The sequence below is a fragment of the Ruditapes philippinarum genome, unplaced genomic scaffold (assembly GCF_026571515.1).
Source record: "Ruditapes philippinarum isolate M1 unplaced genomic scaffold, ASM2657151v2 ctg6211_1_1_1_1, whole genome shotgun sequence".
In the NCBI taxonomy this organism is placed as follows: domain Eukaryota; kingdom Metazoa; phylum Mollusca; class Bivalvia; order Venerida; family Veneridae; genus Ruditapes; species Ruditapes philippinarum.
The window spans coordinates 1,598-19,344 of NW_026852637.1; the positions used below are offsets into that span (position 1 = coordinate 1,598).

The 17,747-nt window shown below is 33.6% G+C and overlaps 1 protein-coding gene across 2 annotated transcripts in view; it reads left to right on the plus strand.

Annotated features, from left to right (window-relative positions):
- Positions 1 to 11,889: 11,889 nt before the first annotated feature.
- LOC132719582 (uncharacterized) overlaps positions 11,890 to 17,747 on the plus strand; it is a gene marked incomplete at its 3' end in the record, with an annotated part of 39,511 nt that continues 33,653 nt past the window's right edge. The window contains 2 exon segments of one of the 2 annotated variants that reach the window (XM_060703373.1): positions 11,890 to 12,169; positions 14,966 to 15,025. In XM_060703373.1, coding sequence (XP_060559356.1) covers positions 15,004 to 15,025 — 22 coding nt within the window. 2 annotated transcript variants of the gene reach the window in all.

A 17,747-nucleotide genomic window follows, 5' to 3' on the forward strand; every position in this document is an offset into this window, starting at 1 on the left:
ATTAGTATTTATGCCAAAAATGAAATATTTTGTTCCTGTATAAACAACATTATTGAATCTGAAATATGCTGAGGAAAGGTTCGTGATGAAAGGTTCGTGCGGTGATATATTTTACTCGATGCCGCCTACATTATGCATGTTTGTAAACGGCTGCGGATAACAAACATATGTACTATGATGTCATTTGGGTTGAAACGTTTCAACTCTTTCTATAATGGTTGCTTATTATTCGCAGCGCATGTTATAAACATGATCGAGAATTCCCATCACAATCCTTTGGCAAGTGATTTTGATACTTTTCATGATTATTAAATTTCAAGAAAATTTTCTATTGCCTACCGAATCACAAACGATGTTGTTTTTAAATGAAATAAGCGAATTTATATTTTTATGATGTTTATCAATACCATGTCGGATTACAAACAAGGAAAGGTTCGTGACCATTAGTCACGAACCTTTCCTATGATAATTTATATGAATAAAATAATATATCTTATCCTGTAATGTATATAATATTATTTAAGAAAATATTGTGAGTATATCTTGTTTATACAGAAAAAGAACATCAAAAGAATGTCTGATTTTTACAAGACGTTACAACTGAAAAAGATGTATGTAAAAAATAAACCTCGTACTCGCCTGAAAAGCTTGTTTTATAAAAAAAGCAAATAAACATTATATTTGTGTGATTATAAATTCAAAATATGAAGTGAATTTAAAACAATTTTATAAAGATAAATTATTATAATGAGAGAAACATGATAAAATAAACATTTAACTCAATGAAAGGTTCGTTGTCTTGGGCCACGAACCTTTCAATTAAAAAAACCCGTCTTTTTCAAGCTAGACGAATCTAGCTTTGGAATTACTTTTAGTGCAGACAATTATGCTGAAGTCTAAACCTGAAAACATGCGGTAATTCAGTAAAATAATAAAACAAGAAGATTCGGAAAAATATCAAGAATATATTATTACAAGCATGAAAATATACGTTGCTTCTTCAATGTTGTGAAATTGTGATTAACCTTTTGAAAACTAATATTTGCGTGACATATTGCAATGTCCAGTAGGCGAAGAAAAGATATGGCTGAACCCAAGGACACACCCTAAAAGGTTATGAAGCCAAGAGAAACAAGATATTCGCGGAGGTCATTTAAATAATTGGGAGGTGACAACATTGAATTGGTCAATTCTTTGTTTGTTGCAAAAAAGCAGTTTCAGTGAATAACGAACATATCATTAGCGAAATTGACTCCGATCCTACAATTTGATATGCTTGCGTTATATAGCTAATATTTTATACTAGCTGAATGTTTCTCTTCGTAAAAAGCTTATGTTTATTTGTTTTAAAAGTAGAATCTAGTATTATTACCATATTGATACGTTTTCATTGGATTGAATTAGTTGTTATAAATTGAGGAAAACATTTATAAATTGTTTAACTACAGATGCCATTCCAATTTAATATCATTTTTGAGAAATGAAAAGATTACAATAGATATCATTAGGTAATGAATATAATTGTATTCGAATGTCTATATCCGAACTTTATATCTGAATAAATATATTAGCATCAAAATTTTGATTTGACACGGAAAGGTTCGTTATTTTATATACCATATCTGAATTGAAAAGTTAGTGAATATATGATTAAAATCTTAGCACCAGCAATGTATTTGATCTGGTAAACTGTTCTACTTCTTGATACATGTTTATCTTTTAATTAAGGTGTTGTTGTTTCAATTGTTTTAGACTGATATGCTGTATTGCTATGTCTTTAGTTACTATCATTTTACATAAATACTATTCGATGTTTTATTTTACTACAAATTGTGAACCAGTATACTATAAAGTCAAGAAAGATAATGGGCTTTATACTCAATATCATTGTCTGATGTCTATATGTATGCTTTGGGGCATTAAGTGGGCTTCTTTTTTGTTTGAGTTTATGGTTGAAAGGTTCGTTAGCTTTACATAGTACTTAAATTTTAGCAAGGTGATCATTTACCTAACAATAAAGCATATACATCGCATACAATTGCTAGCAGTGATACTACGGTTTTTATTTATGCCAAGAACTATACTAATTACACTGGGTCGTGGCTCTTATAATAATGAGACAAATCGTAATCACAGTTAAGCAGTATATCTTGATTTGGACTTTTTGCATATGAGTTTTTAAAAAAGTATATAAGCTTAATTAGGCAAGTAATTCGTGATATCAATTGTACAACTAGAAGTCTATGTATCATGTGATATTTAAAAGTAAATTCCAATAAGATATACTCAATGTAATTATAAGCAGCCCTTTTTAAAGTAAAAGGTACTTTGTCACGAACATTTCCGGCATTTTAAAAAGGTAAAATGGATACACTTTTCAAACCGCCGATTTACAAAAACTACTTATATGATGTTGAAAATAATTTCAGTAGAACTTCACAGATGGCTTAAGTTTGTAAAAAGACTAACAGTTTTGCGTTTTTGCGAATCTGTATTTTTTATAAAATTTTGATAGGGGTGTAAATTCTAACTGAGAATGGCCGAAGAAACTTGGTCTTTAATAAATAAATAAGTAGACAAACAAATGAATAAGTAAATACATAAATAAGTAAATAAAAAAACAAGAGGGCCATGATGGCCCTGAGGTCGCTCGCCTGTATATAGGCCCCGAGAGCGGGACCAGTTTAAACCCCAGGGCTTATATTATTAGAAGATGTTTCATGATGTTAAATTATTACTACACACATATAATGAAAAAAAATGATCCCCCCAACGGGCCAATTTTAACCCAAGGGCTTTTATTTGAACATCATTGGTAGACACCCATAAGAAGATGTTTCATGCTAAACATCTAAGCTCTAGCTCATTTGGTTTTTTAAAAGAAGATTTTTTAAGTTTTTACTGTACACATATAGTTAAAAACAATGACACCCCTGGGGCGGGGCCAATTTTGACCCCAGGGCTTTTATTTGAACAAACTTTGTAGACACTTACTAGAAGATGTTTCATGATTAATATCTAAACTCTAGCTATTTTGGTTTTTCAAAGAAGATTTTTTAGTTTTTGCTATACACATATAAGGAAAATAAATGACCCCCGGGGCGGGGCCAATTTTGACCCAAGGGCTTTTATCTGAACAAACTTTGTAGACATTCACTAGAAGATGTTTCATGTTTAATATCTAAACTCTAGTATGGGTTTTTTCAAAGAAGAATTTTTAAGTTTTTGCTATACACATATAAGGAAAATCAACGACCCCCCGGGGGCGGGGCCAATTTTGACCCCAGGGTTTATATTTGAACAAACTTGGTAGACATCCCTTAGAACATGTTTCATGCTAAATATCTTAGCTCTAGCTCTTTGAGATCTTTAAAAGAAGATTTTTTAAGTTTTTACTATATGCATATAGGGAAAATCAATGACCCCATTGGGCGGGACCAATTTTATTCCCATGGCTTTTATTTGAACAAACTTGGTAGACACTCATTAAAAGATGTTTCATGCTAAATATCTTAGCTTTAGCTCTTTGGGTTCTTTAAAAGAAGCTTTTTAAAGTTTTAACTATATGCATATAGGGAAAATCAATGACCCCCTGGGGCGGGGCCAATTTTGACCCAAGGGCTTTTATTTGAACAAACCTGGTAGACAATCACTAGAAGATGTTTCATACCAAATATCTAAGCTCTACCTCTTTGGGGTTTTTAAAAGAAGATATTCAAAGTTTTTTCTTTTGGTTGCCATGGCAACCAGAGTTCTGCATGGAATTAAATTCTTTGAACAATTTTTAAAGGTGACCACCAAAGGAACATTCCTGTGAAGTTTGGATGAAATTAGCTTAGTGGTTTATGAGGAGATGTCATTTAAAGTAAAAGTTTACGGACGGACGGACGACCGACGGACGCCGGACGAAAAGCGCTCACAAATGTTCACCCTGTCACTTTGTGACAGGTGAGCTAAAAAATAAGTAAATGAATGAATGTCATCAAACAATCAAACAATGTAATGGCGGACGACAATTTTCGCTGACGCGAGAAGAAATTTTTGCGTACATCAAGATAGAAAGCCACTCAAATACTTAATGAGCTCCTGGGGGTTAACCTGAAATGTGCAGTTGGATTAAGCACTATTTGTAGATGGGTGAAGGATTTTAGTAATGGGACGCAAGGGCTTTACAAGAAGCCTTTTCCGGAAGACCGATGACAGTTACAGACGCTTATGACACCATACTTTTTGCTGAAATTCACACAACTTTGATAGACATTTTACATGCGAGGAAATTGCATATGAAACGCAGATAAGTAAGAGTTCCGTTTATGTTATTCTGACGCAGAATTTAGACATGAAGAAGATCGCCGCAGGCTGGGTGCCGCAAGAACTCCTAAAAACTAAAAAAGTAAAACGTATTCAAATTTGCACTGAATTGTTAAATAGATATTCAGAGGAGGGTAGAATGATGCTGAATAGATAGGTTGCTTACGACGAAACGTAGATCTGTTCATTTGAGCCGGAATTGAAACGCAAAAGCTCTCAATGGCATAGTCCAAACTCACTAAGACATGTGAAATATCGCCGCAGTGATAACTTTCCAAAGATGTTAATGATCTTTGCTTACGATGTTAACGGCGTTTTGACAACACACATATTTCAACTTGGAAGTACAGTTAATAAAAAGTAATATGAGCTGTATTTGAATAAAATTCTTCTTAAACTGTTGTACCAGCGATAAGCATCAAACGACCGGAACTTTTTCAGGTAACAACATTAATTATGTATGACAACGCTGCACAAATCTGACGTTGTTAGCGGTGTGTTCGAGTGGCACCACTGGGAAGTTGTTAAACATCCGCCACATTCGCCAGTGTTAAATCTTCCCGACTACGACCTGTTTCCAAAACTAAAAGAAGCACTACAAGGAGGTGGATATAAATTTGAATGAACTATGTCGCCGTGAAAGCGGTCGTTAGGGACATCAACAAAAGTTTCCCCGCAACGGGATTTCGGGATCCTCTTAAAAGATGTGAATCGATCATAGCATCCACGGGAGATTATATTAAGGGACTTTCAAAGAGATTTTGTGTAAAAAAGCAACTCTCATTCATTTCTGAATGACCCTTGTAAATGAAGTTAATACTCGCAGCCGATTTATAAGCTTGTGCGTATATAGTAGGATGTCATAAAAAGAAGTTTTGTTCCTTGTGCTGATGTTGTATGCGTAAAAAAGATCCAGTAAATATATACATGTATTTTATGTTTAGTCTACAAATGCTTTTAATGTTTCAAATATCTATTGGGCATCGTTCTATAACAGAGGGAAAAGAAATTGTCATATAAACTGCATGGAACTAGAAGTACCATGCTTATTTTTATTATACTATTATTCACATATATAAGTGTTTCTTCGTTGAAAGTTCGAAAGTTATGGAGCCAATCCACCAAAATGGGTCAATTTTTATCAAAACATACACAAATGTGTGATAATTCGAGCATAACTCTAACAAAAGTCGGCGGGACCCTATGTTAAACCTGTGAAAGTTGAATAAATTGAGTAGAGTCGTGTTTAATCGTACTAGACCGTACTAGACCGTACTTGGAACCGTACAACAATCGTATGCATTCGTATGCAAATCGTGTTCAAACATTGCTTGACCGAGTATATCCGTGCTTTATTCGTACACACTCGTGCTATATTCGAGTTTAACTCGTACCAACTAATACCCAGACACGTTGGAGCTCAATACTCGTACCAGTCAACCCGTGTGTAACCGAGTATACCATATGGGAACAGTGTGCCCAACCGTGTTCTGTGTGAGACGGGCTTACAATCTATATTTGTTTTAATTGTATTGTTTTAGCTCACGACAAGGTTAGCTTTTGTGTTGTCTGTCGTCAGTCGTCCATTAGCCCGTTCGTCCGTTCGTACTTTTTCATTTAAACTTCTTCTCCAAAACCACTTGGCAAAATTTAATGAAAATTGGCAGACATGTTTCCTTATATAAAGCTCTACTAAAATGTTGTTAAAAGAATTAAAATCCTTGAAAAACTCTTGTTGCCATGGCAACCAAAAAATTAATTTTTTTAAAAATAAAATCTTAAACAGTCTACTTGTCGACAACCAGAAGGTGTAGAGCCTTGTTATTTGGTCGGTAACATGATATAGTGGTCCTCTACAAAGATTGTTCAAATAATGCCCCTAGGATCAAAAGGGGCCCAGCCAGGTGGCTTATTAGTTTTATATAAAGTTATACATGTATAGGGAACATTTTCTTGTCAAAATCCGCAAGTTATAGAGCCTGGATATTTGGTATGTAGCATGATCTAGTGGTTCTCTATAAAGATTTTTCAAATTATGCCCCTAGGATGAAAAGGGGCCCTGTTAGGGGAAGGGGGCTTATTGATTGAAAAGAAAAAAGTTATTAATAACCTTCTTGCCAAAACTCACAAATCCTACAGCTTTGATATTTGGTATGTTACATCATCTAGTAGTCTTCTACAAAGATTGTTCAAATAATGACCCTGGGGCCATAAGGGGCCCTGTCTGGTTGTCTGTCGTCCCTCGTTTCTCCGTGCATTAACTTTTTCATTCAAATGACTTCTTCTCCAATACCGCTTGACCAAATTTAATAAACTTGGCAGGCATGTTCCTTGTATGAAGCCATCCAAACATCTGATTGCCATGGCAACCGAAAGATTATTTTTTAATATTTAAAAATTTCCTTGTCAAAAACCACAATGCGTAGAGCTTTTGTTACAGTATCTGTAAGAATGTTTGTGCAAAAGAGAAATAAAGAATCCCTATAGAACGTATAAAATGACAAAACTGAAAATGTTACAGGTTCGGTTTGATTGAGCCTGTTCATGAACGGTAATGGAAAGTGCAAGTTACCGTTCACACCCCCCTAGCACCGTCTTAAGCAGTTTCAACATTTACGAGAAACCAATGGGCGGAACTAAATAAAATGGAATTTTGAAAGGGGTCAGAGGTTATGATAACAGATAAGGTTTCAAAAGACAAACTTAAAAAGCAGGCCACATATCTTAAGGGTGGGATCCTGGAACCATCCAAATAGAAAATAGCCATCGAGGTAACAAGACGACTGTAGAAACTCGGATTAGGATAGATTCAACGAGAGCAATATCAATCGCGGGCTCGTGTTTCACTGAGTGTTTTCATTAACCATTTGCACTTTTAAGTCGTATCCACAGCTTGAGACGGTTCATACAATCATCGTATGATTACTATCGAGCTTTGATTTCTATGACAGCTTTTTGCATATTTTATAATTAGCTTTTAATTACTTGTGGTAAATTAAGGAAAAAGATAAACGTTTTCTGTTTATTTCTATTACTATTTCTTACCTTTGTTATGAAATAAAGAAAACCAAATCTCTAAAGAAAGCTCAACACGGCAAAATTTAAAATGTTGCAGGCTCGGTTTGATTGAGCCTGTTCATGGACGGTACTAGAGAGTGCAAGTTACCAATTCTTTCTGTTATCATATTTTAGGATGTAAATTATATGAAAAAGTTTCCGTTTGGCCTATGCTGGTATGTCTTTATGAAATCTATTGATCCAAATAGAACAAAATGTTCAAAAATACTATATTACAATGCTTGTTTGCTTGTTTGTTTTTTTTTGTTTTTTTTGACAAGGACAATTCTTTTCTGCTTAGATGTGAAAGCATTGTATCCAAATGCCTCATAAACAGAAGCACACGACCCGGCTGCACGTTCATTGAATCAGCGTGCCAACTCTAGCATAATTCACCCAGAATACAAATATAGTTAGGTATTCTACTGAGAAGGTTGAGGTTTAGGTAGTGACTTTTACACTAAAACAGATATCCATATGTATATGCATAAAGACTCTTCTCAAGCAGAAAAGACAAAATCCATAACTCCGTGCCAAGCAAACAAGTACCAATGCATCTATTTACCGTTGGTCCCATTTTCTTATCCAATTATATCCAATCACAAGCTCCAATTTATTTGAAATATATTGCATACACCATACCGGGACTGGTGTATGTGGAAAATAAGTTGACTTATTTTACGTGGTTTCTGCCAAAATACGAAGTAATGGATGTGGGCGGGGTTTTAAATTGGACAATGAACGTCATTGTGTACACCGGTCTTACTGACCTGTGTGAAACCACGCTAAGGATGATGGGAACGCACTACTTTTTACATGGCGGCTTGAACACCGAAGTGATAGAACGAATCGAAAATGGGGCCAGTTGAAAATTTAAACTTTTTCCATACTCTGTTGGCATAATAGCCATTTCATCATTTTTACTCAAAACTTGCACCAAACACTCTTCTGACAATCCTTTATTTGTTTTATTAACCCAGTTTCGTTCAACACCCGTGATAGTATTTCGTCGATTGTTAGTTTAATTAAAACCGAAAGTGAAAGTAGTTTTGAATATTTGAATTGGAACTATCAATATTGCACTTCCAATATTAAACTCTGGAAAACAGTGATCCCTTGAAAGCAATGAACGATTTTAACCACTTGAAAAGATATATTGTGGTTTGTAAAATAAAACTGTCATCCCTACGCGGACTTCTTTCTGTCGGAGTCATTTTTACCCTCATTTGGGGTGAGTAATGAGTCGTAAGACACAGGTCGATATTTGAGACCGGTGTGTATACAATGCAATGAACGTGGCATGCGAAAAGAGAAAACAATTATGAATGCGATTTCGTACGGTTATAATTATTTATAAATCAAAGCATTTATATGTAAAAAAATAATTGAAACACGTACACTCCCTATACCGTCATAGTAACAATTCATAACATTAGAAAACAGTTTCTGGCTGATCATTGAAAATAATACGCATGGAGTGATTTAGTTAGAGAAATCACAAAGTTTTTAACAAGAATATCCATTATTTCTTAGAAATAATTTCAAATGTATATTTTTTTAACAAAAATCAACAACTTGTTGAACTTTCACGGGTAACGGTATTTTGATGCCAATGTAACAAACGGTTTGATTGCATGACTAAAAATAGCTTTCTCAGGAAATCCGAGTTATAAAGAAGGCGAAACATATATGGTCGTCATCAGATCTACAATAAAAGAAATAAGTAGATCTGAACTTTAGTCAGCTTGCGTACGATGTCTAATCAGATCACGTTTAAATCGAAAAATGTTTACTGTAGGCGTTGGCAGGATTATATTTATGTTGGTGAACAAGAGACAAGTTATACCAATGCCATCTTCTGAATACGGACCAAGGAGACCGATAGCGACGCTGTTTTACATTAACGGCACACAATCGGTGCTTTTTCGATAACTGGGCTCGCAAAAGTATAGGGACTGAAAACCAATATCAAATGACAATCAAAAATCTGAAGAAAATAAGTTAAGTACGGACTAAACACTAAATAAAAACGCGACAGGCGAAGACAACGCCACGGCGGGCGTATATCAATGACGTTACGTCATTTCTCTTTTTTGTCTGAATATATATTTGTATTTATCATAAATGCCGCTGCAAAGGACCGAAAGACCGAAAACTACGGCAAATTCAAATTTGCGTTTTCATTATAAATATATATTTTTTATTCATATAAAGAAGGGTATATAAACACATTTTTGGAAGGTGTAAAATTTTCAGATGATATTTAAATCAGGGGTATGGGACAAATGACCATTAGACCTTTAATGTCCGACAACAAGGATAAAACAAGTTGGGTGCTCCAATATTCCTACTTGAATAATGTTGAATCACCTTTACGATATGTTGCCTACTTTTAAATTGTGTCTTTTGACGTCACATCTGTGATATGCAGGCTTCATAACCTCTGACTCCCTTTCAAAATTCCATTTTATTTAGTTCCGCTCATTGTTTTCTCGTTTAGGGCAAACGCATTATTTTAACTTGGAGACCATATGCTGCTTTTCATGGAATGGCACTAACGTATCACATTAAACGTTCCATGATAACCGCCATATGAACACATCTGCGGGTGCTTCAAAATTCCAAATTTTATCAGTTCATGTTAAATGTTGAATACTGCTTTAGCCGGTGCTAAGGGCGTAAATATATTGCATACACCATACCGGGACTGGTGTATGTGGAAAATAAGTTGACTTATTTTACGTGGTTTCTGCCAAAATACGAAGTAATGGATGTGGGCGGGGTTTTAAATTGGACAATGAACGTGGCATGCGAAAAGAGAAAACAATTATGAATGCGATTTCGTACGGTTATAATTATTTATAAATCAAAGCATTTATATGTAAAAAAATAATTGAAACACGTACACTCCCTATACCGTCATAGTAACAATTCATAACATTAGAAAACAGTTTCTGGCTGATCATTGAAAATAATACGCATGGAGTGATTTAGTTAGAGAAATCACAAAGTTTTTAACAAGAATATCCATTATTTCTTAGAAATAATTTCAAATGTATATTTTTTTAACAAAAATCAACAACTTGTTGAACTTTCACGGGTAACGGTATTTTTGATGCCAATGTAACAAACGGTTTGATTGCATGACTAAAAATAGCTTTCTCAGGAAATCCGAGTTATAAAGAAGGCGAAACATATATGGTCGTCATCAGATCTACAATAAAAGAAATAAGTAGATCTGAACTTTAGTCAGCTTGCGTACGATGTCTAATCAGATCACGTTTAAATCGAAAAATGTTTACTGTAGGCGTTGGCAGGATTATATTTATGTTGGTGAACAAGAGACAAGTTATACCAATGCCATCTTCTGAATACGGACCAAGGAGACCGATAGCGACGCTGTTTTACATTAACGGCACACAATCGGTGCTTTTTCGATAACTGGGCTCGCAAAAGTATAGGGACTGAAAACCAATATCAAATGACAATCAAAAATCTGAAGAAAATAAGTTAAGTACGGACTAAACACTAAATAAAAACGCGACAGGCGAAGACAACGCCACGGCGGGCGTATATCAATGACGTTACGTCATTTCTCTTTTTTGTCTGAATATATATTTGTATTTATCATAAATGCCGCTGCAAAGGACCGAAAGACCGAAAACTACGGCAAATTCAAATTTGCGTTTTCATTATAAATATATATTTTTTATTCATATAAAGAAGGGTATATAAACACATTTTTGGAAGGTGTAAAATTTTCAGATGATATTTAAATCAGGGGTATGGGACAAATGACCATTAGACCTTTAATGTCCGACAACAAGGATCAAAACAAGTTGGGTGCTCCAATATTCCTACTTGAATAATGTTGAATCACCTTTACGATATGTTGCCTACTTTTAAATTGTGTCTTTTGACGTCACATCTGTGATATGCAGGCTTCATAACCTCTGACTCCCTTTCAAAATTCCATTTTATTTAGTTCCGCTCATTGTTTTCTCGTTTAGGGCAAACGCATTATTTTAACTTGGAGACCATATGCTGCTTTTCATGGAATGGCACTAACGTATCACATTAAACGTTCCATGATAACCGCCATATGAACACATCTGCGGGTGCTTCAAAATTCCAAATTTTATCAGTTCATGTTAAATGTTGAATACTGCTTTAGCCGGTGCTAAGGGCGTGAACGGTTATAACCGTCCATGAACAGGCTCAATCAAACCGAGTCTGCAACATTTTCAATTTTATCTTGTTGGGCTTTCTTTAGGGATTCTTTATTTATCTCTGTTTTATCGTTAATAATTTTTGGTGCGCTTTTAAATTCTGTAAGTATATCAATAATAACATCTTGGATTCCCAGGTTATTTTCGTATTTTGTTGTGGAAAACCCAGGCTAAAAATAATTTTTATTATGGAATTTCCATCTATAAATAACATAAATTCTAATTATGGTAGAGGGAAATTCCATTATAAATGACCGGGATTCTAACATTTAAACGAGATAGATATCAATTTAAAACAAAATCGAAAGTTACTGTCTTCATATTATAAAGAAATATGCACATATTATAAAGAAATATGCAATATGAAAGTCAAAAAGATCAAACTTATCATTCATATCGATTTAGTTATTTTTTCGTCCTATCCTTCTTATTTTTGAAAATCTTGAAAAAGATTATTGAAAAAGTTTGAAAAACTGGGAAACCAATTATAGATAGAGCGCATGAGCAAAATACTTTAATTTCCTTCTCATCTCATATTGTTTTTTCCTGGGAAAACTGGATATAATTGGCAAGTGAGACCTTTTATTTTTTCACTTTTGTTAAAAACAGTTGATATTTTCAACTACCTGTGTACTATTTTCAATATAACTGGCAACTTTGCTCTAAACCAGGAACATTTAATTGGCAAGGGCCTTACGGCATAAAATGTTTTCCTGTATAATTGTTAAAACATATAATAAAAACTTAAACTCAAATGCCAGCTGTTCGATTCATTTGTAGGTTCTATTTCAAATTACTCTTCTGAAGTGTTGGGGCCTTTTAAATCTTTAGTAAAAATGTTCTAAATTTCAGAACTAGTACATGCAATGTCAGGTTAAAAGTGAACTAGGGAGGTGGCCATTCGTTTTGTTAAAATAATCAAGTTTTGGTGTCAAACAATCCAAACTGATGAAAAAAGTTTATGAACAAAATGTTATTAATTGTGAACAATGATATAATAGCTGGGTTAGTATGTTAAACAGTTAAACGATTATTGTGTACATATAGTTTTGCTGATTGCTACTGTATGTAAATAGTACGGTGGCACAAAGGTGACATGTGTGTGTTTTTATTTATCTCGTGGCCACGAGTTACTATGTCGTGGCCACGAGATAGCTAAGTCGTGGCCACGAGTTACTTAGTCGTGGCCACGAGTTACTAAGTCGTGGCCAAGAGATACTATGTCGTGGCCACGGATTAGCTAAGTCGCTGCCACGAGTTACTAAGTCGTGGCCACGAGTTACTAAGTCGTGGTGGCCACGACATACTATGTCGTGGCCACGAGTTACTAAGTCGTGGGAACGAGATAGCTAAGTCGTGGCCACGAGATAATTAACCAATCAGAATACACTATATATATTATGAATTTTTTAAACTTAACAACTTACTTTCACCTTGTTTATACGATAACATGAGAAGGAATGAGTCCTGGTTTATTTTATTTGTAAGAGACATTGTCCATGGACAGTAAATAGCCTTTAAGGTAAAATCCTTGTCTGATGAATAATTTAGAAAGGATAAACTATGGTAAATATAACCCAGAAAGATCATTGCACCTGATCAGTAGATGACATCTAATAATTTCGAGGTCATTGGGTCAAAAATCAGGGTCACAGTGACGCTAAATGTAAAATTATTGACAAATCAATAAGTTTTATAAATGGCAATTTTACAGGCTGGTGAAAAAGGGGTACTCTAGCGCATGTCTAGTTAATTAGGGACATTCACATAAATGGTGTAATCTGATTGGTTATTTATCTCGTGGCCACGACTTAGCTATCTCGTGGCCACGACATAGTTACTCGTGGCCACGACATAGTATCTCGTGGCCACGACTTAGCTATCTCGTGGTCACGACTTAGTAACTCGTGGCCACGACATAGTATCTCGTGGCCACGACATAGCTATTTCGTGGCCACGACTTAGTATCTCGTGGCCACGACTTAGCTATCTCGTGGCCACGACATAGTATCTCGTGGCCACGAGATAAATAAAAACACACACATGTCACCTTTGTCCTACCGTAAAATAGTGGTAAAATTGATTGTTAATTGTTTCCTAGAATAAAAAATACTTATTAATAACTTTATGCAAGATTGACATGATATTATTGAAAATATAAGATCTAAGACCTTTTACTACGTAGTTTAATAATGTATATTTCCTGAATTAGACTACTAGTATCTGCCCATTCTCTTAGGATACAAACGTGTATATATATATTAGTACGAAACATGAGATATTGTCAATGTTGTAATACTATTGATATCAAAGATGAATATCATTTTATTCTGGTTTGTCCTTGTTACACAAATATCCGTAAGGTATAAATAAAAAAAATGTATTTTTATTTTGAACCATCGTCATTCAAATTTACAAGCTTTTATTGATGAATTTAGCAAGATACATTAAGGAAAGTTTGGCGATCAGAAATACACCCTGAAATATTTGACTTTTTAAATATCCTCTAGGAATTAAAAACGTAATTTCCCAATCTTTATTTATAACATTGTATTTTTGTATTTGTCTGTGTTATCATGCATTGTTCTTTATTGAGGTATATTCACTTTCATAATTATGATATTTGTATATATCCATGCATAACTTTTTAATGATACTGTGAAAGATTTCCTATTTCTCTATAAATGAAACTGTAAAGGTAAGTTTAAAGTTTTGCTGCTGGTTAACATATATCCATATCCTTCGCCCTTATCGGGGGGGGGGGGGGGTAGTTTTAGGGTAAAATATGGTATACACTATCCAGTGAGGTTGCCAGTAGGATTTATAGTACTGTTTTATTTGAGAAAATATTATGTTATATCATATCTTAACATTCTCATTGTAAACAAATGTATTTTCTATTACATTTGTACCTAATTAAGTATCATATTGTATTTTGTTTTATCATGACCACGTGCCGTGATAATTGTTTTGTTTGTCTATTTGCATGGCGATGTACTATGTACAAGTCTAAAATAAAATATATGTTCTAAAATGTTTGTTCTGTGTTAATTCTAAAAGTTCTCATCATGGTTTAATGCCATAATGATATTGGTTTTTTTTTCAAGCATGATCTTTCACGTTAACCCTATAGAAATATGTGTTTCTCACAGCTGTGACACATTAGGTGTTCTAATAACGTTTTGCTATCTATAGTCATATGAAAGCGTCTATATAAAGACTACCGTTGTAAGCTATGATGACCACAGAGTCCAAGTTCAATAAATATATGTTCATGAATTCAGGATATTAAAGTATCATTGCTTCACACAAAAAGTAATCTAATTTGTATAAAAAGATATTAATAGCTTTTCAATTGTGTATTTCAGCTTACCTTTGGACAAGTAACAATTTTCATGCAACAATCATGATGAATAATGGATCAACAGGTATAAATTTACTTTTTACGAGCACGTTTAAATAATGCGGGCAGTTTTATTTATCATTTTATATCAACGTTCATTTAACCTCAAGCAATCACTTGAGATAGAGAGTTCATGTTTTTGTTTTTTGTTTGTTGTTGTTTTTGTTTTTTTCATTTCCCTATAATATTTAATGAAACCGGGTTTGTAACGCTTATAACCCCATTAAAAGTTATATTTTAATAATGAAATAACCGGTGCGCCATTATAGTCAGATATCGCACATGGGTTTAAGCTATAGTGGGTGCCAATGTCTTTTTTTCCGGAGAATGGTTTGACTTCCTGTTAAATACATAGGGGTAAACTAAATACATGTAGCATTATCAATGGTCACTATTAAATTACAAACTGAAATCACGGAAAGTCACTGGCCATTCTAAAAATAATAAAAGGATATGACAGGATCTTTTGAAACGTATAATGTATTTGTCTCAATTCTAAAATAATCTTAAGGAGTTTGGGAAACAAAGTTTCTAGTATTTTGTAATTTGTGGCCTGTGAAGCGTGCTTCCTCTCATTAAACATTTTAAAAAAGCTGTGTTCTGTGGCTGTTTAAATTATTCATATTTATAACCTTTAATATTCGATTTGATCGTTATCAAAAGGCGCTAAGTCAGGTGAGCGGGGTGAATGCTTAATAAGCTCAAACCCCAGTGTGAGCCGTGGAGAAGAGCTTGTATAATTCTGTTTCGAGTCGTTCTTTCCGTAGTCACGTTGTAATAACTTGTGATAATAGTCGAGGAAATTTTCACCCTGTCACCGATATCTTTGCAGAAATTCTGCTGAATCCGCAACTGGTCTTTCCATCTATACATCTATAAAGAGGCGTGACATCCAACAAGCATTGCTCTTTTTAATGGAAAGAAAATATTAAAAAATACAATACAATACCATTGTAAAAGTACCAATGAAAGTAATACAATTTACAATTTGGGAGTGTAAAACAACATAATTTGATGAGTGTAATTATTTTCAAAAAAGTGTAATATAATAAAATAAGTGTATTTAAATGAAATAATAGATCTAAAATAAACAAAAAATTAAATAAGAATATAAAAAGTCTAAAAATAATTGGGGTTCTGTACATATCTTATCATTATCTTGAAAACTAGCAGTTTATTACAATTTTGATAGTTTCCCCGTAATACATACATCAATGTATGTAAAAATTATCAATTGAACCTTTCGCACCTTCAACTTTTATGTACAGTGCCTACACTCAAGCCGGCAATCTTCGATAACTCCATAACTGTCACACGGCTTTCAAACTCTAACGCTTCCTTAATTGACGTTAAGTGTGATTCATTAACGTGCGCATTCCTGCCTGATCTTGTGTCGTCCTGAATACTTGCTCGACCTTCAGAGAAACGTTTAAACAAACACACGGCAAACACATGTCTTCCTTCGACTTTTTGCAGCATTTAAAGATCTTGTAACACATTTTTTTTTATCATTTTATATCATAAATATGATGCTCAAATTAAGATTTATCAATTTTGTAAGTTCCAAAAAACATTATTTATAAAGATATTACCGAAATTAAACATTTCATGTAAATAAAGGGAGGTAATAAAATTATTTTCTATAAAGTATTCGCTGTTTGAAAATTTTTTAGAAGCATATATATATATATATATATATATATATATATATATATTATATATATATAATGTCACTAAAGTGTGGTATATAACCGCAATTACATGAACCTATGGATCTTTAACAAGTGTCAGTCGATGTTCTCCCAAGATCCTAGCACAATTTGATAATTGTCCTGGTTTCTAGATTTTCGTGTGACATCATTTCTGACGTCAATTCTGTTGATGTTCTCACAACGGAAATCAATCTCCTACGCAGTGATCTCCCCTTACAGCAGGATTAGATCTCTGCCATCACAACATTTTCGTCAAGATTTTTGACGATATGAATTTTTTCAATTTTTATATTTATTTTAAAAAGTAAACACGGTTTTGATAATTTTTTGAGGAAATATAACGGGCGTAGGTACAAAAAGTTAAAAATAAAACAGAAAGAGAAAAATGACGTTAGATTTTCTATGTAACGGTCGATATTTACATTTGAATTTCGACGTTACGTCATGTGACTTTCATCATCATGTGACGTCTGTGAAGGCAGTGATTACAATTCTGCCAAGGGAGGTAATCACTGTGAGGAGTTTGAACGGAAATGTTGTTTATTCAAACTTCAACGTCCAAATGACGTCATCTTTTCAGAAAACGTCGTCATAACGTCATACATTACTTTCCCGAACCTTTAACAAATTATCTTATTAAGACAGTAATAAGTTTACACGCCTAAATATGTTGTCATGGTTTTATAAAATAAATCTAATGCTCAAATGGAGATTTAACAATATTGTAAGTTCCAAAAAACATTATTTGTAAAGATGTTACCAAATGGAAAATTCATGTTAATAAAGGGAGGTAATTAGAAATTTATTTTCGATAAAGTTTAAGTCAAATCTTTCAATAAGAAATATATACATATATTTTAATGATTACATATAATGTGAACAAATATTTGCAGTACATATTTTACATATACTTCGATGTTTGAAAATTGTTTTAGAATCATAATTATCTACATACATGCATATAAAATTTCACTTAATAGTGGTTACAACTTTAATAACACCATACAGGATCTTTAAAAATAAGTTCATTGCGAA